The sequence below is a fragment of the Thalassophryne amazonica genome, chromosome 4 (genome assembly GCF_902500255.1).
Source record: "Thalassophryne amazonica chromosome 4, fThaAma1.1, whole genome shotgun sequence".
NCBI classification, from domain to species: Eukaryota; Metazoa; Chordata; class Actinopteri; order Batrachoidiformes; family Batrachoididae; genus Thalassophryne; species Thalassophryne amazonica.
In genome coordinates, this window is record NC_047106.1 from 68,893,740 (window position 1) to 68,915,431 (window position 21,692).

General features: G+C 39.5%; 1 protein-coding gene across 2 annotated transcripts in view; it reads right to left on the reverse strand.

Moving 5' to 3' along the window:
* LOC117508329 (mitochondrial intermediate peptidase-like) overlaps positions 1-21,692 on the reverse strand; it is a 131,715-nt gene that overhangs the window by 71,142 nt on the left and 38,881 nt on the right. For both annotated transcript variants that reach the window (XR_004560054.1, XM_034168066.1), the window contains exons 11-14: positions 14,438-14,591; positions 14,192-14,269; positions 11,693-11,900; positions 513-622 (exon numbers count right to left, since the gene is read on the reverse strand). Coding sequence is in view for 1 of the 2 variants with exons in the window: in XM_034168066.1 (XP_034023957.1) it covers positions 513-622; positions 11,693-11,900; positions 14,192-14,269; positions 14,438-14,591 (550 nt within the window). In the remaining variant the exon portion in view is untranslated. The remainder of the gene's footprint in view (positions 1-512; positions 623-11,692; positions 11,901-14,191; positions 14,270-14,437; positions 14,592-21,692) is intronic.

The following is a 21,692-nucleotide window of genomic DNA, read 5'->3' on the forward strand; positions in this document are numbered from 1 at the left end:
AGAAGTGCAGTTGCTCTACAGTAAACATCCACATATTAACTACATACAACCTTATCTGACACAAGAAAAATCAAAGAAAGGGTGACTGACACTCTGACATAGCTTCAAACCCAAACAGAGACTTGTTTCTAATTATAAATTGAGTGCAGCGCCTTGATTGATGGGTGGTTACCGCCCCTTTACGCACAATGACACCTGTTCTTGATCAGTATTTAAGGCTGCACGATCCATATTTTTCAAGGACTCTGATGAAGATGTAATCTTTACATTGAAACATTAGCTGCTTTTTTGTGTTTTGCACCTTTATAAAATTTTCCACAGACTTCTGTGTTGCACTAGCGGTTCTCCTTTTCTAGAGACATGGCATAGCTTTTGGTCTTTATTAATGTTCCTCTTGTCTCCTTCTTGAATACATGTGCTTTAACTTGCTAAATAAAATTATGCCATTTATCTTGCTATAATTAAGGCACATTTGAGGGCATCCACACTCCAGGTCACTCTTTTTTGCATACCTGGCCAGTTTCATAATGACGTGCAAACTTGCTGACGATTCGATAGTCAGTGGCAAAGTATTCCATGAGGATGGAAGGAACTTCAGCAAAGTCAGTAGCACACCTGGTTCCTAAAGGGTTGACAATGGAGCACAAGCAGAAGAAATGCTTTGAAACAAAGACAAAAACTAAAGCTCCAATTCTGCTTAATACTAAATGAAAATATGCTGACCACATACAGTCAGATGGGCAGTGACACAATTATTACATTTTTCTTTGATGTACACAAATGGTGAATTGGAAACTTTAGAACTGCATAGGTGTCCCTTGCAAAAGAGGTCTTGATCTCAATGGGACTAACCTGGTTAAATAAAGATCAAATAAAAAAAAAAAAATGTACCCAAAGACTGATGGCTTGTCATTCTTTATTGGTAAAGGTGATTTTTTTTTTTTTTTTTTTTTTTTTTATTAAAACCTGAAATAAAGTTGAAATAAAGTGAAAAAGCTATACTACACCTAAATCTTAATTGTTTAATTTCAACTACACTGCGTAGGTGTACAAATGAAAAACTACACCAATTCTCTATATCACATACCTACAAACCAGCATGGGAGCCACACTATTATTTGACCATTGTTTTGCATTTAGCCCTAAGTCCACATTTGGCTGCGATATAATCCATACTGCGGTCAGAAAGAGTGAGAACACATACGTACATGCAGTGTTCATTCATTTTTTCAGTTGTGGCATCGTCATATTCCTGAAACTTTTGCTATCATCCATGATGAAAGGAATTTGAAGATAATGCAGGGAAGAATAACAGTATCTCAATCATAAAGCAGCACCATAGACTGCGTATATACTGGACAAAGCCTGCATGATGTCATCTGCAGGTTTTCTATATGAAGCCCATGTCTGGGTGTTGCCATGTTGGCAGCAGCAGCGCTGACTCTGGCTTTGGTGGAGTGTGATGGAAGAAGAAAAGTTGCAGATCCTTGACTGGCCACAAAACTGAGCACATTCCCATATGAGTCCATGTTCAAGTTTCCAAATTTAAAGCAGAAATAAACATGTTTACAGCTTGGTACAAAAAAAACAAAAAAAAAAAAACAGTTTTGTTCTCTGTAGATGGTTTCCTCCTCCATGACAACTGTACAGGGTGAATTTTTTTCTAACTTCTTAGTTTAGGATGCTTTAAGTCATACATTTCTGTAAATTTGGGGGCATAATCGCTTTGGGAGACAGCAGCTCAGCCGAGTGTCTCGACCTCTCGTGGCATCCAACTGTAACCCATAGTCTGCTTGATGCGGATGCGAGCTGTTGTGGAGGCTCTTGTTTGGAATATTTTATTACAAAGACCTGGGCCCAGTTTCATAATGCAGTCTAATCTTGTTTAGTCAACTAAACTCAGTTGACTAATCTGTCGACTAATGTGATGTGTTTTAGCAGACAACCAACCCTTAAGTAAGCCAAACTCTTGTGCATTAGAGGCATGTGTTGGCAACGGCACTCACGAGGCTGCTATGCCAGTGAAAATTGTTGACTAACGTTAGATGGCTAATCTAAAGTTTAGCCATCAATGTGAAACAGAGATTAGATGGCTAATGTTGGGTGACTAACCTTACTTAGTCAACTAAGTAAGTTTAGTAGACTAAAATATTAGACTGCTGTATGAAACTGGGCCCTGGAATAATACCATATAATAATAATAACAATAATAATAACAATAATAATAATTGTACCAGACTGTAAACATGCTTATTTCTGCTCTAAAGTTGAACATTTTAACACAGACTCCTATGTGAATGTGCTCCCTTTCGAAGCCAGCCTCAAGCAACCAATTAAGGAACTGCAACTTTTTCTTTTTGGGTCAGGTTTCATCTGAGGCCATCGAAGCTTGCTGCTTGTGTAACACATGAAGAAGTAAAGCATAGTATTCACACCAAGGTGTCTCTTATAAGCTTATAGCAAGTATGCGCTTAAAGGCCCTAATCCCCATTGGTCTTGTGCTGTTTCCATGGCATGAAGGCAACAAGAGACAGACTCAACCTGCACAGGACACCAGTTTATTGCAGGTTACTTCCCAGCAAAAGCTGGCACCAATTTTACAGCTGAGAGGACAGAAACAATGTGAATTAAGTTTCTTGTCCAAGCACACACACAAGTAGCACAAATGGAATTTGAACCCTGTCTATATATTGTCAGGCCAGCTCCTTATGTCCACTGAGCTACCTACACTGCTAATAAGCTAGTAGGTTAGTTTTATTTATGTAGCTCTTTTATAGACATGTCACAAAGGTCACCAACACAGGTAGAACAGAACTAGAAACATTCGTCACGAAATGCCCCGCACGCGGTACTATTTTCTATGTAAAGTGCAGTAATATGTACATGTGTGGTGTAGGTATTTGGTTGAACCCTCATGTGTTTAATGTAAACTGGGATACACAGTGGAAAAATTGGAGATTGACATTATATTTATTTAGAGGATGTGGCCAACAGTGACCATAAAAAGTCGGTAGCCTTCGAACAAATGCAAGTACTGATAATTTTTTAAAAGTAGGTCAAGGTCACTGGACTTCAAACCCATGTGAAGTACTCCTCTAAGGCATGTACCCACCAAATATGAAGTTTCTGCGAGCAATAGGTGCCAAGGTACATTGCGGCGAACAAATTTCAGGCGAAGGATTTGACAATTGTGACCACTGGTGACCTTGAAAAGTAGGTCAAGATCACCACCCTTCAAACCCATGCGAAGTACTCCTCCAAGGCATGTACCCACCAAATATGACGTTTCTGTGAGCAATAGGTGCTGAGCTACGTTGCGGCAAAGGATTTGGCAGTTGTGACCATTGGTGACCTTGGAAAGTAGGTCAAGGTCTCCAGCCTTTGAACCCATGCAGTCTAAAGGTGGGAGTGAGGAACTGAATCTTATATGCAACAGAGAGCTTGTAAAAGAAATGAGTAAAGGTGTGATGTGAAACCATCTATTTGAACTAGTAAGTAGTCTTGGAGCTGCACTCTGAGGTGCCTGCAGGTGATCCGGGTCAGACTTAAGTGAGGGGGAAAAAGTGCATTACAATCATGTGGGATAAGTGCATGTATGAGGATATCTTGCTATGCATTTTAAAATATAGATAAATAGTAAATGGTAAATGGACTGCATTTATATAGTGCTTTTCCATCTGTATCAGACGCTCAAAGCGCTTTACAATAATGCCTCACATTCACGATGTCAGGGTGCTGCCATACAAGGCGCTCACTACACACCGGGAGCAATAGGGGATTAAAGGCCTTGCCCAAGGGCCCTTAGTGATTTTCCAGTCAGGCAGGGATTTAAACCCATGATCTTCTGGACTCAAGCCCAACACCTTAACCACTAGACCATCACCTCCCCTCACAGATCTCAGTTTACTGAAATTTCTTAGGTTGGAAAAAAAGTACAGGTCATCTGCTTAATATGAGTATGACACTAATCAAAAATAACCCCTAAATGAAACAGGTTGTATTGGGTGGCAGATGAAAGAGGCCCAATACTGCTTCACCATAGGGACTGTGCTTTCTGGACCAACAATCAAAAGCTCTATCTAGTCAGCATTGAGCTAGAAAAACAATGTTCCACTGATAGGCTATCCCTTGGGCTTCTCCAGCCACACAATCCTTTAAACTGTGTTTTAATATACCACCCACGTGGTCCACGCATGTCCCATGTCTCACCCAGCCATCAGGACTGGACAGTTTCACACCAATATCATTGAAAGAGCCCATCAGTCTGGTTGAGTCTGGTCTCCTGCCCACTTGATATAATCCCCACATCATTATTCAAAAAGGTTATCCACACCACTGCACTGTGTGCTTAATCAGTAATCAACAGATCACTGATTTCTGGCAGTGTCCCTCAGCATTTTAAACATGCTGTCATTCACTCGCTTTTACAAAAGTCTAATGCTGACCCTTCTCTTCCTCAGAATTTTAGATTTTAAAATAGCCTTTTATCTTCAAAATTTTAGAAAAACTGGTGGCCAAACAGCTGAAAGAGGTTTTAGCTGAACACAATATTCTTGACAAATTTCAACCTGGGTTCCATCACTTGTACTCTACTGAAACAGCACTTCGAGTTTCGAATGATATATTAATGCACAGAGTTGCAGGTGAATATTTGGTACAGGTACTTTTGGATCTGTCTGCGGCTTTTGACACAGCTGATTAGGGTGTTTTAATTGAGAGATGAAGGGCACGGGTGGGCATCTCTGGGTCAGCCCAAGATTTTTTTTTTTTATCCTCTCTCTCTAACAGGAGTTTCTCAGTTGCTGCAGCTAAATATACGCTTTCTTCTGCCATTCTGTTCTGTGGTGTGATCCGAGGTTCCATTTTGGGACTTATCAAAAACAAGCTTATTTAGGGTCTGTTCCTTTCTCTGCCCTGACCAAGGCAGCGTCTCCACATCTGGCGCTGGACTGTGGCTGCCCACTGCTTCTCGTGGTTGGATTGTGTCCAACTGTAATTAGGATGGGTTAAATGCAGAGGACAAATTTCGTTGTATGTATATATGTATGTACAATGACAATAAAGGCTCTATTTTATTCTATTTTATTTGCCTTAGTTGTATTTGCTCCCACTTGGACACATCTTGAATTCTTTTGATGATGTTTTGATGATGATGATGACTGATGAACTCTTCCCATCTGCTCAAAGTGATGTTCATCAGTGAAATCACCTGCTGGAGTTGGTGGTTACAAAGAAAACCGGCACCCTCTTGGCTCTTTCTGGAATCAGTTTGACACCTATGTACTACAACTCCTGGCAATAATTATGGAATCACCGGCCTCAGAGGATGTTCATTCAGTTGTTTAATTTTGTAGAAAAAAAGCAGATCACAGACATGACACAAAACTAAAGTCATTTCAAATGGCAACTTTCTGGCTTTAAGAAACACTATAAGAAATCAGGAAAAAAAAAATTGTGGCAGTCAGCAACGGTTACTTTTTTAGACCAAGCAGAGGGAAAAAAATATGGACTCACTCAATTCTGAGGAATAAATTATGGAATCACCCTGTAAATTTTCATCCCCAAAACTAACACCTGCATCAAATCAGATCTGCTCGTCAGTCTGCATCTAAAAAGGAGAGCTGTTACACCAAGTGGACTGACATGAATCATGGCTCCAACACGAGAGATGTCAATTGAAACAAAGGAGAGGATTATCAAACTCTTAAAAGAGGGTAAATCATCACGCAATGTTGCAAAAGATGTTGGTTGTTCACAGTCAGCTGTATCTAAACTCTGGACCAAATACAAACAACATGGGAAGGTTGTTAAAGGCAAACATACTGGTAGACCAAGGAAGACATCAAAGCGTCAAGACAGAAAACTTAAAGCAATATGTCTCAAAAATCGAAAATGCACAACAAAACAAATGAGGAACGAATGGGAGGAAACTGGAGTCAACGTCTGTGACCGAACTGTAAGAAACCGCCTAAAGGAAATGGGATTTACATACAGAAAAGCTAAACGAAAGCCATCATTAACACCTAAACAGAAAAAAACAAGGTTACAATGGGCTAAGGAAAAGCAATCATGGACTGTGGATGACTGGATGAAAGTCATATTCAGTGATGAATCTTGAATCTGCATTGGGCAAGGTGATGATGCTGGAACTTTTGTTTGGTGCCGTTCCAATGACATTTATAAAGATGACTGCCTGAAGAGAACATGTAAATTTCCACAGCCATTGATGATATGGGGCTGCATGTCAGGTAAAGGCACTGGGGAGATGGCTGTCATTACATCATCAATAAATGCACAAGTTTACGTTGATATTTTGGACACTTTTCTTATCCCATCAATTGAAAGGATGTTTGGGGATGATGAAATCATTTTTCAAGATGATAATGCATCTTGCCATAGAGCAAAAACTGTGAAAACATTCCTTGCAAAAAGACACATAGGGTCAATGTCATGGCCTGCAAATAGTCCGGATCTTAATCCAATTGAAAATCTTTGGTGGAAGTTGAAGAAAATGGTCCATGACAAGGCTCCAACTAGCAAAGCTGATTTGGCAACAGCAATCAGAGAAAGTTGGAGCCAGATTGATGAAGAGTACTGTTTGTCACTCATTAAGTCCATGCCTCAGAGACTGCAAGCTGTTATAAAAGCCAGAGGTGGTGCAACAAAATACTAGTGATGTGTTGGAGTGTTCTTTTGTTTTTCATGATTCCATAATTTTTTCCTCAGAATTGAGTGATTCCATATTTTTTTTCCCTCTGCTTGGTCTAAAAAAGTAACCATTACTGACTGCCACAATTTATTTTCCTGATTTCTTATAGTATTTCTTAAAGCCAGAAAGTTGCCATTTGAAATGACTTTAGTTTTGTGTCATGTCTGTGATCTGCTTTTTTCTACAAAATTAAACAACTGAATGAACATCCTCCGAGGCCGGTAATTCCATAATTTTTGCCAGGGGTTGTAGATGGACATGCGCTATAGAAATGCAGGCCGCCTTCTTTCAGAGAAGTCCACCACATGCTATAGCTGATGCTCCCCTCACTACACAAGTGACCCTTCTCATCTGTGTCTCTCTATCATTTGATTGACTCATCATTCCAGAAGTACCCGAAGAGACCTCGTACTAAAGACATCCAATTGTCGCCTTAGGACACTGGTTATCATCCAAGTCTCACAATCACACAGAAAGGCAGGTAGCACCAGGATCCTAAAGACTTGGATCAAATCAAAATCAAATTTATTAATTTATATAGCACCAATTCATGATGAAATCATCTCAAGGTGCTTCACAGAACATAATAAAAACAGAAAAAACTGAATAAAAATTTAAAAACACAATAAAAAGACAAAACCATAAAATAATACAAAAATAAAAACACATAACACTAATAATAAAACAAGGAAAACAAATGAGTCTTTAAACGTGATTTAAAAGTCTCTAGTATCCGACTGCCGTACTTGTGCCGGGAGATCGTTCCACAGAGCTGGGGCACGGTAGGAGAAAGCTCTGTGAACAGCAGACTTTTTATTCACCCTGGGAACACATAGACGTCCTGCACCCTGAGAACGCAGGGCCCGAGCTGGTACATGGGGGCTTACCAGGTCAGCCAGATAGGGAGGTGCAAGTCCATGAACAATCTTATAAACTAATAACAGTACCTTAAAATCCGATTTTGCAGCGACTGGGAGCCAGTGTAAAGACACCAAAACGGGTGTAATGTGGTCAAACTTTCTGCTTTGTGTCAAAAGTCTGGCAGCAGCATTTTGAACCAGTTGAAGACCCCTAATCCTGGACTGCGGTAAACCAGAAAATAGAGCATTACAATAGTCCAATCTAGAAGACACAAATACCAGCTGAAGACCCCTAATACTGGACTGCGGTAAACCAGAAAATAGAGCATGACAATAGTCCAATCTAGAAGAGAGAAATGCATGAATCAAAGTCTCAGCATCAGCCAAAGACAGGATGGGACTAATCTTCGCTATATTTCGCAAATGGAAGAAAGCAGTCCATGTTATGTATCTAATGTGGAGGTCAAAAGACAACATAGGATCAAAAATTACCCCAAGATCCCTCACTTTATCCATATGATGTATAACACACGAACCTAAGCTAAGCGCTAGCTGATCAAATTGATGCCGATACCTCGCTGGACCAAGAACCATCACTTCAGTCTTATCAGAATTTAAAAGTAGGAAGTTACTAGACATCCAACTTCTCACTGATGCAAGGCAATCTTCCAAAGATTTTATGTGAATGAGATTACCAGCAGTTATCGGCATGTACAACTGGGTGTCATCAGCATAGCAATGAAAGGCAATCCCAAAATGCTGCAGTATATTCCCAAGGGGTGCTACATAAAGGGAAAAAAGCAGGGGGCCTAAAACGGATCCCTGCGGAACCCCAAACAAGATCAGAAGAAGAGCCACTGCACAACACACAGTAAGAACGACTAGACTCAATTCTCCTGTAAAAGTATGGGTATCTCCAAACACCTCTGTCCAGAAACCTCATGACTCCATAAACTCTTCCCAGGCATTTCTCAATCTCAAAGGCAGAGGATTCAGAGATATGAATGTCACTGCCAAGATAAGTGAACGTTTCTACAAGTTCAACACTTTCATCACATAAAAACACATGCAACCAGGAAGCACTGAAAGCCTGGATTTTAGACTTGATCAGGAAAATTGCAAACCCAGACACACTGACTCTTCACTTGGCTTCTCAAGTGCTGTATTCATTGCTTCCACGGGCGTCGGAGTGGGGGGAGTAAAGGGTACTATGTACCCAGGATCCAGAGCACGGGGGGCCCACAAAAAACTGGCATTAAGTACATTTTTGTGTTGCATGTTATTAATGTACATACAATTCCTGTTGTAAAAGAATATAATTTGGATGAATGTATAAATGTTGCAAAACATAATTCTGCTCTAACAATAATATTGAAAGATCTCTGAGGGCCCTTCCCACCCCTGCACAGTTGTACAATGGTTTAGTCCAGGTGCACAGGCGACACCCCCCCCCCCCCCCCCCACACACACACACACACACCCCAAATGGGATCTGACAGATAGAGGTGTTTAGTAGTGCTGAAACAACTAATCGATTTAATTGATTATTAAAATAGTTGTCAACTAATTTAGTCATCAATTAGTTGTTAAATAACAGTTTTACCGCAAATGTTTAGTTTCTTCCATATAAAGCAACCGTTTCTGCAGAGCGCCTTTGCTTTGAACCTTGAACCAAATGAAGCAGTGATTCACAGATCGAACCAGTGCTTCGATCTGGTACTTTGTTGATTCAGTGTTTTATTTCGCTTAATCTTAATTTTTCCCCACTAAAACCCCAAAGAGCATATGTCTGTGAGTAATATTTACCTTTTTATGTTAATTTGACCTGTTATGGTCTTCTGAAACACTTGATAGATGTATTTTATAACTTAAAAACGGGACCGATGCTAACACGTTAGCATGTCTATGGCGTTTTCAATGTTGAACTTAGCATTAAGCTGTTGCAGCTGTCAGCACATTTGTTTTCTGTATAATAATTCATGGCTCAGCGTTTGTTGTCGTAAAATAATTTGTAAATGTTGTAATATTTTATTCATTTATTTTTGTTTATATATCAATAATAATAATAATAATAGAAACAACAACAATAATGGTAATAATAACTAATAATGCCACAATACAGTTTTAGAGAAACGGACAAAAAGAATCTGATAAAACTAAACAGAAAAGATTAAACCAACTAACAATGAACATAAATAAATATAGAAATAAGTGTTTCCTGTGAACACCTAGTGACTCTTACACTTCCACTTCATCCCTGTTTTATTTAAGTTTAATGACAATTTGTTTCGGTCAAACCACATCTAAGCTGTGTTTTTACACAAGAAAAAAATAAAATGCAGTTAACTGGACATTTGTGTCTTTTTCATGAAAATATCTTATTAAATATAACATATTACACTTTCGTCAGGCCTTTAAAATACTTTCGTGGACTCTTGCTGTAATATGTTGTCAGTGGCTGAGGTAGTTGCTGTAGGCATCTAAAAATGCTCATAATCGGGTGAAACCTGATAGAAATCACTTTGTGATGTGTCGGTGATGTATGTATGTGCAAAATAAAACAAAACACTACTCCAGGTATGTTTTTGATGAGAATATAACATAACTTTGTTACAAGGTCAAACGTTGTTGCGTGATAAAGGCCTTTTAATAATAACTCACTTAAAGAAATAATGGCAAAACTCACATGTACGCGTAAGTAAAAAAAAAAAACAACAAAAACACGATTAATCAAAAAGTAATTGACTGATTATGAAAATAATCGACTGAACTGATTAGTAAAATAATCGTTAGTTGCAGCCCTAGTGTTTAGGCTGAAATAAAATATGTCTTTCCTAAAAAATCAAAGTCTGGATTTCAAAAAAGAAGAGAAAAAAAGGACAGGGAAAGAAAACTAAATGAGGGAAAGCAGCTGGTAACCAAATTCTTTGAAAAGAGAGGTGAGCTTGAAAGCTAGCTATATTGAGTTGGGGGGTCTGGGGGACCAAATTGCACCATTTTATAGAGAAATGGTGCAATTTGGTGCGACCAAATTGCACCATTTTCTAGAAAAATGGTGCAATTTGGTGCATTCCTGTGCATTTTAACAGAGGGGAATGCACCAAATTGCACCATTTCTCTATAAAATGGTGCAATTTGGTCCCCCAGACCCCCCAACTCAATACTACTCACCCAACTTTAAAAAGGGTTCTGACTCCCAGGTGTGATCTAAGGTATACATGATTTAGACCTGGTTTGACTACGCATTAGATATTTGGTGTTTGCGTTAATAAAAAGAACATAACAGTGGGGGGGGGTCTTCAATATGGCTAGTACCTAGGGCCCAGAATTTGGTGCTACGCCCCTGATTGCTTCTACAAAATCACAGTATTGTCTGAGGTCACAGCCAATAAAACTTTCCTCAACATCAAAGACACCTAAACCGTTGGTCTCCACAATCCTACGCAACACCCAGTCTATACAAGCAATGAACAGTGTTGGTGCCTGAACTCAACCCAGATGAATACCGGCTTTACACCAAGAAAAATTTAGAGATTCTCATCCTGCTCCAGACAGCACTCAGAGTATCTGTGTTTAGGCTGGGTATGAAATTTGTACAATTGTAAAATTAGGGGAGGTGATGGTCTACTGGTTAAGGTGTTGGGCTTGAGACCAGAAGAGCCTTGGTTCAAATCCCAGCCTGACTGGAAAATTACAAAGGGCCCTTGGGCAAGGACTTTAATCCCTATTGCTCCTGGTGTGTACTGAGCACCTTTTATGGCAGCATCCTCACATCAGGGTGAATGTGAGACATTATTTGTAAAGCACTTTGAGTGTCTGATGCAGATGGAAGAGCGCTATATAAATGCAGTCCATTTACCATTTATTTACATCAATAGACCAAATCACGACAAATAAGTACTGCTGACAGTCAGCGCTTGCGTCTAGAGAGTAGTCGCAGAGCTAGGATGCAGTCAATGGTTGACTACATGTTTGTGTAACCAGACTATTAGTCCCACAGCAACGGCAGGTGTTTGTATATGTAATCCTCTGAATGTCAGACTTAGTCAGACATCTGTGTAGGTCAGTGGTAACAGTAATGTGACCCTACACGATGTGTAAAAAAAAAAAACACAACCTTCACCTGTAACATGTTGGTAGCGTGTGCGTCCCAGCATGGAGTGGATGGCGTGGCCCATTTCATGGAAGAGGTTTTCCATCATGCCTGGAGTAAGCAGCGTGGGAGCCCTAGTGGTTGGGTGAGGCAAGCTCAGCATGAGCACTACAACTGGAAGCTGGTACTGGCCAGTTTCTTGACACAAACGGCCACCACAAATAGTGAAGTGACAGTCCTGAGATGAAAAGGCAACATAAAAAAAAAAAAACCAGAAACAGGAAGGAATTGATCAATCAATCAATCAATCAATCAATCAATTTTTTTTATATAGCGCCAAATCACAACAAACAGTTGCCCCAAGGCGCTTTATATTGTAAGGCAAGGCCATACAATAATTATGTAAAACCCCAACGGTCAAAACGACCCCCTGTGAGCAAGCACTTGGCTACAGTGGGAAGGAAAAACTCCCTTTTAACAGGAAGAAACCTCCAGCAGAACCAGGCTCAGGGAGGGGCAGTCTTCTGCTGGGACTGGTTGGGGCTGAGGGAGAGAACCAGGAAAAAGACATGCTGTGGAGGGGAGCAGAGATCGATCACTAATGATTAAATGCAGAGTGGTGCATACAGAGCAAAAAGAGAAAGAAACAGTGCATCATGGGAACCCCCCAGCAGTCTACGTCTATAGCAGCATAACTAAGGGATGGTTCAGGGTCACCTGATCCAGCCCTAACTATAAGCTTTAGCAAAAAGGATTGATAAAAATAAAACTCCATCAGTGTCATGCCAGGAAGTTACAGTGCATCCACAAAGTATTTACCGCGCTTCACTTTGTCCACATTTTATGTTAAAGCCTTATTCCAAACTGAAGTAAACTGAAGTCATTATTCTCCCATCAAATATCTACTCACAGCACTCCATAATGACAACATGAAAACAGTTTTTTTTTTTAATTTTTTGCAAATTTATTAAAAATAATAAAAAAAAAGAAGAAATCACATGTACATATGTATTTACACCCTCTGCTGCATACTTTGTAGATGCACCTTTGGCAGCAATTACAGCATCAAGTCTTCTTGAATACTATAATGCCACAAGCTTGGTGCACCTATCTTTGGCCAGTTTTGCCCAATCTTCTTTGCAGCACCTCTCAAGTCGCCCCAGTCTGAGGTCAAGAGCGCTCTGGAGCAGGTTTTCATCCAGGATGTCTCTGTACATTGCTGCATTCATCTTTCTCACAATCCTGACAAGTCTCCCAGTTCCTGCCACTAAAAGGCATCCCCACAGCTTGATGCTGCCACCACCATGCTTCAGTATGTAGATGGCATTGGTTATGTGATGAGGAGTGCCTGGTTTCCTTCAAACATGATACCTGGCATTCATGCCAAAGGAGTTCAATCTTTGTCTCATGAGATCAGAGAATTTTGTTTCTCATGGTCTGAAAGTTTTTCAGGTGCCTTTTGGCAAACTGCAGATGGACTGCCATGTGCCTTTTACTAAGGAGTGGCTTCTGTCTGGCCACTCTATCATACAGGCCTGACTGGTGGATAGCTACAGAGATGGTTGTCCTTCTGGGAGGTTCTCCTCTCTCCACAGAGGAATGCTGGAGTTCTGAGAGTGACCACTGGTTTCTTGGTCACCTCCCTGACTATGGTCTTTCTCCCCCGATCACTCAGTTTAGACGGGCGGCCAGCTCTAGAAAAAGTCCTGGTGGATCCAAACTTCTTCCATTTACGGATGATGGAGGCCACTGTGCTCAATGGAATCTTCAAAGCAGCAGAAATATTTCTGTACCCTTCCCCAGATTTGTGCCCTGAGGCAATCCTGTCTCAGAGGTCTACAGACAATTCCTATGACATCATGCTTGGTTTCTGCTCTGACATGCACTGTCAACTGTGGGACCTTATATGCAGACAGGTGTGTGCCTTTCCAAATCATGTTTAATCAACTGAATTTAACCCAGGTGGACTCCAATTAAGCTGCAGAAACATCTCAAAGATGATCAGTGGAAACAGAATGCACCTAAGTTCAATTCTGAGCTTCACAGTACAGGGTGTGGATACTTATGTACATGTGATACCTTAACTTTTCATTTTGTTTAAATCTAAAAACAAAAAAAACTGTTTTCACACTGTCATTATGGGGAATTGCATGTAGAATTTTGAGGAAAAAATGAATTTAATACATTTTAGAATGAGGCTGTAACATAAAATGAGGAAAAGGTGCAACTTTCTGGATGCACTGTACTTAAGTGCATGTTTCAGATAGCAACAGATGTTTAGTTTAGTTTTAGTAACTCAAACACTAAAATATAACTTCAGCGTGTTACACTGATTAATTTCAATGTGATGCTGTAGAAACCCAGACCAAAATGGTCATCTAACAAGATAACAGATGATCAGAAAACTGATTCAAAGAAAAAAGTTCAGAAAAAAGAAAGAACAGACAGGAAAAAGGCTTTCATTTGTAAGACTGATATGGTAAATCTTAAAATGTTTTGAGCTACATGTCCATTCTATGCATAACTTACCTGATGAGGTTTGTCTGGCCTTTGGAAAAAGTCACAGTAGATATATCCCAATAATCCCTCTGTCTCATGCACCACAGCCTAGGAATGTGTACACAGACATATATGTACAACATTTTGATACAATGCAGCAGCAAAGTTGATATAGATTTTTTCCCCCCCACAAACAACAACTTGAAGATGACAAAAGAATTCCAAAATGTAGCTGACAATGGATTTAAATTTCAACGCTCACACAGCAGGTCTTACCAGTTTGCGAACATCGTCACTCCACACCTCTCCTGCTCTGGGATGTTCAGACATGAGGCTGACACCATAAAGCTGAGAGAAGAGGTTATTCAGACCCTCCATGCAAGCACCGAGAGACAAGTAGGGACTGTAGAGACTGGGCTCTATGTTGTACCTGAAATTACAAAGAAATGCAATCCAGAACATAATGATCAATTCTGAAGGACAGAATCCACAATCCTATCACAGGTCCAAGGTTCATCAAGGGAACAGAATGTCAGTTGATACCTACTGTGGTCTTGAGTTGGCACACAATTACTTCTCTTATAAAAAGAGGAGCGTATTGAATTACTTAATTGCTTTAGACAACAGGACGTCTATATAGATATTTTTGAGAAGGACACTAAGGATGGTGCTAACAGGCAAGAAAAGAAGACAAGGTATATTGATGTGGTGAGGGAGGACATGCAGGTGCTTGGTGTGGAAGATGTACTAGACAGGTGAGATGCAGACGGAGGACATATTGTGGCGACTGCTAACAGGAGCAGATAAATAGATGTACAACCCCAATTCCAATGAAGTTGGGATGTTGTGTAAAATGTAAATAAAAACAGAATACAATGATTTGAAAATCCTCTTCAAACTATATTCAATTGAATACACCACAAAGACAAGATATTTAATGTTGAAACTGATAGACTGTTTTGTTTTTGTGCAATTATTTGCTCATTTTGAAATGGATGACTGCAACACATTTCAAAAAAGCTGGGACAGGTGCAACAAAACATTGGGAAAGTTGATGAATGCTTAAAGAACACCTGTTTGGAACATTCCACAGGTGAACAGGTTAACTGGAAACAGGTAAGTGTCATGATTGGGAATAAAACGAGCATCCCCAAAAGGCTCAGCCGTTCACAAGCAAAGATGGGGCAAGAATCACTACTTTGTGAACTACATGAAAAAAAAATTAGTCCAGCAGTTGAAGAACAATGTTTCTTAACATTCAGTTGCAAGGAATTTAGGGATTCCATCATCTACAGTCCATAATATAATCAGAAGATTCAGAGAATCTGGAGAACTTTCTACACGTAAGCGGCAAGGCCGAAAACCAACATTGAATGTCCGTAACATTCGATCCCTCAGGCGGCACTGCATTAAAAACTGACACCATTGTGTAAAGGATCTTACCATGTGGGCTCAGGAACACGTCAGAAAACCATTGTCAGTTAACACAGTTCATCGCTACATGCCAAGCTACATTCTGCACGTGTTACAACTGCGTGGCTTCGTAGTAAAAGAGCGCGGGTACTAGACTGGCGCATTATGAAGCGCAAAATACAACAACGGAGACCCCGGACTGTTGAACAGCTGAAGTCCTACATCAAGCAAGAATGGGAAAGAATTCCACCTACAAAGCTTCAACAATTAGTGTCCTCAGTTCCCAAACGCTTATTGAGTGTTGTTAGAAGGAAAGGTGATGTAACACAGTGGTAAACATACCATTGTCCCAGCTTTTTTGAAACGTGTTGCAGGCATCCATTTCAAAATGAGCAAATATTTGTACAAAAACAATAAAGTTTATCAGTTTGAACATTAAATATCTTGTCTTTGTGGTGTATTCAACTGAATATAGGTTGAAGAGGATTTGCAAATCATTGTATTCTGTTTTATTTACATTTTACACACCATCCCAACTTCATTGGAACTGGGGTTGTATGTTTACATTCATCCTGCTTTAGAAAAAGAACATTTCAATGAAATCATTGAAAGCCCAATACTTACATGACATTTGTGTAAGCTTCTGAAAACTGTTCCCACAGTTTAGAAAGGTTTTTATTTTTTTCTATTTTTACGGACAGCTAAATGGTCCGATGGATAATCAGAAAGGGCAAGAAATACCACTTCTTAAATATGTATGATCTGAACTGTCAGGGTAAAGCCACAGGATGTTCCAGTGTGGACGGCAGGTTACTAGAGTGCCTGCTTTTAAAATGGGTGCATTCATCATGTCGTGAGACACTTTATATTAAGAGTGCCAAACCAAAATCATTGCTTAGGTTGAGCTCTCAGATCTTGTATAGGAATGATGAATAACAGATTGCTCAACTAGTTTTTAATCATAGTGTGTATAAAAATCTAAATATCCGTCCAATAGTCTCCATTTCAAATAATGCCTGGAAAAGCTGAGAGCAGCCAAGAAAGCAAGAGAGTGAGAGAATACAAACATGATCATAAAATGAAGGGACAGTCAGTCATTGACAGTCACTGACTTATTAGCTCCGCCAATGAAGTTGAAAAAGGTTGTGTTTACGCCCGTTTGTCTCTTTGTTAATAGCCTTGAGACCACAATTTTTTCATATATTGTTATGAATTTTTTTTACTGATGATTCGTATCCTGATGGGAAAGAAGGGTCAAAGTCAGGAAAAATCTTGGAAAACATTGAGCAAATTTAAAAAAAATTCATAACTCAAAAAAGATCAAATTTCTTTCATATTTGAGAATATTATGTAGAATGGTATCCTTTATCGGCTGACAAAGTTGAAGCCGGATCTGATCCAGATTACAGATTTTGTAGTAATTTAAAATTAACATTGAAAAGCCCATTTAATGTATATTTTACATCATATCTTAATCAAACGTGCCCCAGTCACTCTCATATTTGAAAGTGAGGTGCAGATGGGCACTCACTATCACCTGACAAAGTTTGATATGGTTGTGGATTTTGTGGACATTTGAATTTAATATTGAAAAGCCCATTTGGTGTACATTTTGCATTATATCTCAATCAAATGTGCGTCAATTACTCTCGTTTTTCTGTTATGGATTTACCTTCACCACCAAAATTGGATGGAGTTTAAAATTTTATGCCTGTTTGGATGGGCATTACATGTGTGTTTCTTTAGTATTTTGTGAAAACACCAAGCTCCAGATTCTGATAAATGTATACTTACATAATATTCCTATCTTTCAAAACTGCCTCTTGCTGAATATTTACTAATTAATATTTCCTTCTGTGAGCTTAAAGCTGTTCAAATATCATTTGTCTGTCTGCCTGGGCGGCACATTGGCTTAGTAGTTAGCACTGGTGCCTCACAGCAAGAATGTCGTGGGATCGTTTCCCGCCCTTTCTGTGTGGAGTTCTCCCAGTGTCCACGTGGGTTTTCTCTGGGCACTCTGGTTTCCTCCCACAATCAACAACATGCTTATTTAGGGTCTGCTCTTTTCTCTACTCCTGACCAAGGCAGCGTCTCTACATGTGGAGTTGGACTGTGGCTGCCCACTGCTCTTTCTGGTTGGATTGTGTCTAATTGTAATTAGGATGGGTTAAATGCAGAGGACAAATTTTGTTGTATGTATGTATACGTACAATAACAATAAAAGCTCTATTCTATTCTGTCTATCTTCCAGTTATCAGTTGGAAACCAAGTGTCAAAAAGCAATGACAAATTGTGCATAGCAACGATAACCTAATTTAGCTTCTGAAAAGCCACTTCTAACAGGAAGAAAATTTTTCTAAGGTAAACTTTTTGTGGAATTGCAAACTAGTGTTGGCGAAGGTTTGTGCTCTACGTGTGCAGTGCTCTAGTTATAAATATGTATCTGGGTAGTTTTGTATTTTCAAATTCCAAAAGACATGCCCTGTCAATGCACAGAAACCTAAGACACCAATGGGAGATGATAATGATTTGTACAGGGATAGAGTGTGGTAACAAGAAAGGGCAATGCAACAAAGTAGCAGTGCATCCACTCCTCTTTAAAAGTAATACCAAAGGGTGATGGTGAGAACAGTCACCAAATGAACACAGCACACATAACTTGAGAGCCATTTAATCCAAAACAACACAAGAAGGATTCATAATGTCTGGAAGAAAGCTCAACTAAAAAAACCACATCCAGAATGTCTACTGGGTTGTGGTGAGTGTTGAGAGTACAGTTATTTAAGGACTGACATCTGTAAAAAAAAATGTGGGCCAACACAAAATCAGAGAAACTCAAAAGGTTTTCACTACATTTCTGAAAGTAAGCTGCTTGAATTTCCAACACCTAGACTCAGATTTCCTGAGACAGCCTTTGGTGGGTAGTGTGGGCTTTGGAGAAGAGAAACTAAATTTTTATCACTCAAAGCACTTTTGTACACAAAGGCCAAATACTAATAAATCAGTACTTTTGGAATTTCTCCCTTAATCCAAATCTGCCCTCAAGTGGTTTCCATTATTAATTCTTTTTTTTTTTGGTGAAAAATCAGCTCATTAGTATAAATCCCTATATCTTGCAATATTACTTACTTTGAAATTCTGCCTTTTACTTATTTATTTTTTGAAACAGTTATATTTGTGCACTCAGGCTACATGTGAAACTTTCATACTGGAAAAACAAACCTAGAAAAATAAAATAAAACAAAGATTTAAAGGTGTGATGATGATTAACATCATCTGTGCTTATGCCTCACAAGTAGTTTGTGAGATGAAGGACAAGAAGATTTCTGGAGAGAGTTAGATGAGGTGGTAGAGCGAGTGCACCCAAACATGAAAGAGCACTGATTGGAGCAGACTTCATTGGGCATGTTGGTGAAGAGAACAAAGGCAACGACGATGTAATCGGGTCAATATGGTATTAAGAACAGGAATGTGGAAGGGCAGATGGTGGAAGATTTTTGCAAAAAGGATGGAAATAGCAGTCTTGAATACTTGAATATTTTAAGAAGAGGAGCACAGGTTGACATAAGAGTGAGGGAAGGTGCACACAGGTAGAATACACTCTATATAGGTGATGAAACCTAAAAGAAAGTGAAGACTGTAAGGTGGTGGCAGGGGAAAGCCTATTTAGACAGCATTGGACGGTGGTTTGCAGGATGACTTTGGAGGTGAAGAAGAGGAAGAGAGTGAGAGCTGAACCAATGATCACATGTGGAAGCTGAAGGCAGAAGACAGTTGTGTGAAATTCAGAGAGGAGGTGAGACAGGCACTAGATAGAGATGAAGTGATTTTGCACAACTGGAAACATACTTCAGATATTGTGTGGGAGACACCTAGGAAGGTTCTGGGTGTGACATCTGGACAGAGGAAGGGCGACAAAGAGACTTGGTGGTGAAATGAAGATGTTCAGGAAAGGATAAGGAGGAAGAGGTCGGTGAAAAAGAATTGGGATAGTTATAAAGATGATGAAAGTAGAGAAGTGCAAGGAGATGGAGTGATTGTTGCAACTTGGGGCCATCTATCCAAAGTAATGAAGAGTGTGGTAGAGAGGTGAAGAAGAGTGCAGGCAGGGTGGGGTGGATGGAAAAAGGTGTCAAGCATGATTTGTGATAGAAGGATGTCTGCAAGAATGAAAGGGAAAGTGTATGAAGTCTATGTTATACAGCCTAGAGGCAGTAGCACCAACAAAACACTGGAGGTAGCAGAGCTGAAACTGCTGTGATTTGCTTTGGGAGTAAGGATGGACAGAATTAAGAATGAAATATCAGAGGGACAAAAAAGGTAGGACACCTTGGAGACAAAGTCAGAAATTCAGTTGTACCCAGTCAATAGGACACTCTGTCCTTTGATTCAGAAAGTTCACTGAAAACTTGCTCATTACCTTTAGAATATTACTGTTAACAAGAAACAAAATCCTATCCTATTATTAACACCTATTATTATTATTATTATTATTATTATTAACCCACACAAACACAGAGAGAACATCCAAACTCCACAAAGAAAGGCCTCAGGAATCAAACCCGCAACCTTCTTACGTACGGAAAATATGCCAAATACACTGGCGTACGTCTAATAAGTTCTGGGTAAGTTTTGAGTAAGTTAACAGTACGTTGAAGCACTCTGATATATGATGTAGTATGGCGAGTACGTCAACAAATTTTGGGCATGTCCAATATTTTCAATGTATGCCAGCATATGACTCATACGTCCCGCATATGCGAGCCATAAATTGTAGGTAAGTTATGCGATTGTTGACATGTTTCTTGTAAGTTACTCATAAGTCAAAATATGTCCATTGATAGGCTGAATAAGCTGCAGTCCTCATGCAATCAAATATAAAACCGAGTAACTGAGTAAAGGGAGTAAATATAAAGTCTTAATCTTACCTGTTTGTTTCAGTTGAATTCATCATCACAGCCTGATGAAAACTTATCCACATAAAGTGTCCTGGTTTTGGAAAACAACATCTGAAAATACATTACTTCCTTGTCATGGCTGAAAAATTTTTCATCATTTTATCACGGGTCACTTTAGACAATGTACTTTGGTTTTAATTGCACTCCTCCCACTGCACTGTTTTTTTTTCTGTTTCTCTTTCTGTTTTTCTGTTGCACACAGCCTTTCATATTTCATATGTAATTTTTTTATCTTATATCTTGTCTTATTTTGGCACATATTGTATATTTTATCTTAGCATTTTATATTGCTCTCTGTTTAATGTTGCACCATTATATCGAAGCAAATTCCTAGTCTGTGAATCCTGTTCATTGGCAATGGCAATAAACTACTTCTGATTCTGAAAAACCGTAGCATTTTAAAAGAGGTCCCTCTGAGGTTTTCCTGCTCCCGGTGCGTCTCTCAGCCTGAACCAGAGAATGCCGGCTCTTTGCGCCACAACAAGACAATTAACTTATTTTAAAAGTTGAAAGGGTCACAGCGTCTCATTCATTCATGCCAGCATTAACCAGACATCAGTCTATTCTCCAGCATTCTGCACACAATGAAAATAAATCCCATGATCCACTAAGACGAAAATTAAATAAATTAAAATGACTCTGTTTGGTCTCTGTGTGGAGGAGAGAGGCCTCACAAAAGCGTACGACCGCTCGTTAACATGTTTGTCAACAACTGCATGCACCGCCTGCTAAACAAGAGGGTTCTGCTGGTGGTGGAAATGCAAACCAAGCCAGACTTAACCATTCCGACCCATACCATACGGTGTCGTACCAACCTGGATCGCTCGGCTGTCGGCATACGCTGACTAAATCGTCATGGTGTGACAGCTGCACAACTTATTCAACATAGCCAGTGTATTTGCCAAATTTTTCATAAATCGGCATATGCTGGCAAAATTGTCAAGGTGTGACAGGGCCCTAAGACTTCAAAAAATAATTTTGCATGGTAGAAAATGTGCTGAAGTGACAAAATGCAATGTCCAAAACAATTGTGGAGAACCAGCATTAAAGCAGAAGTGTCAAAAAAATAGCACTGCTACAAAGACTGAAGAATAACAAACTGAAGATACTCAGCAGAACAGGCTCAGGCCAGACTGTACCATCCTCAATCAGAAGGTACA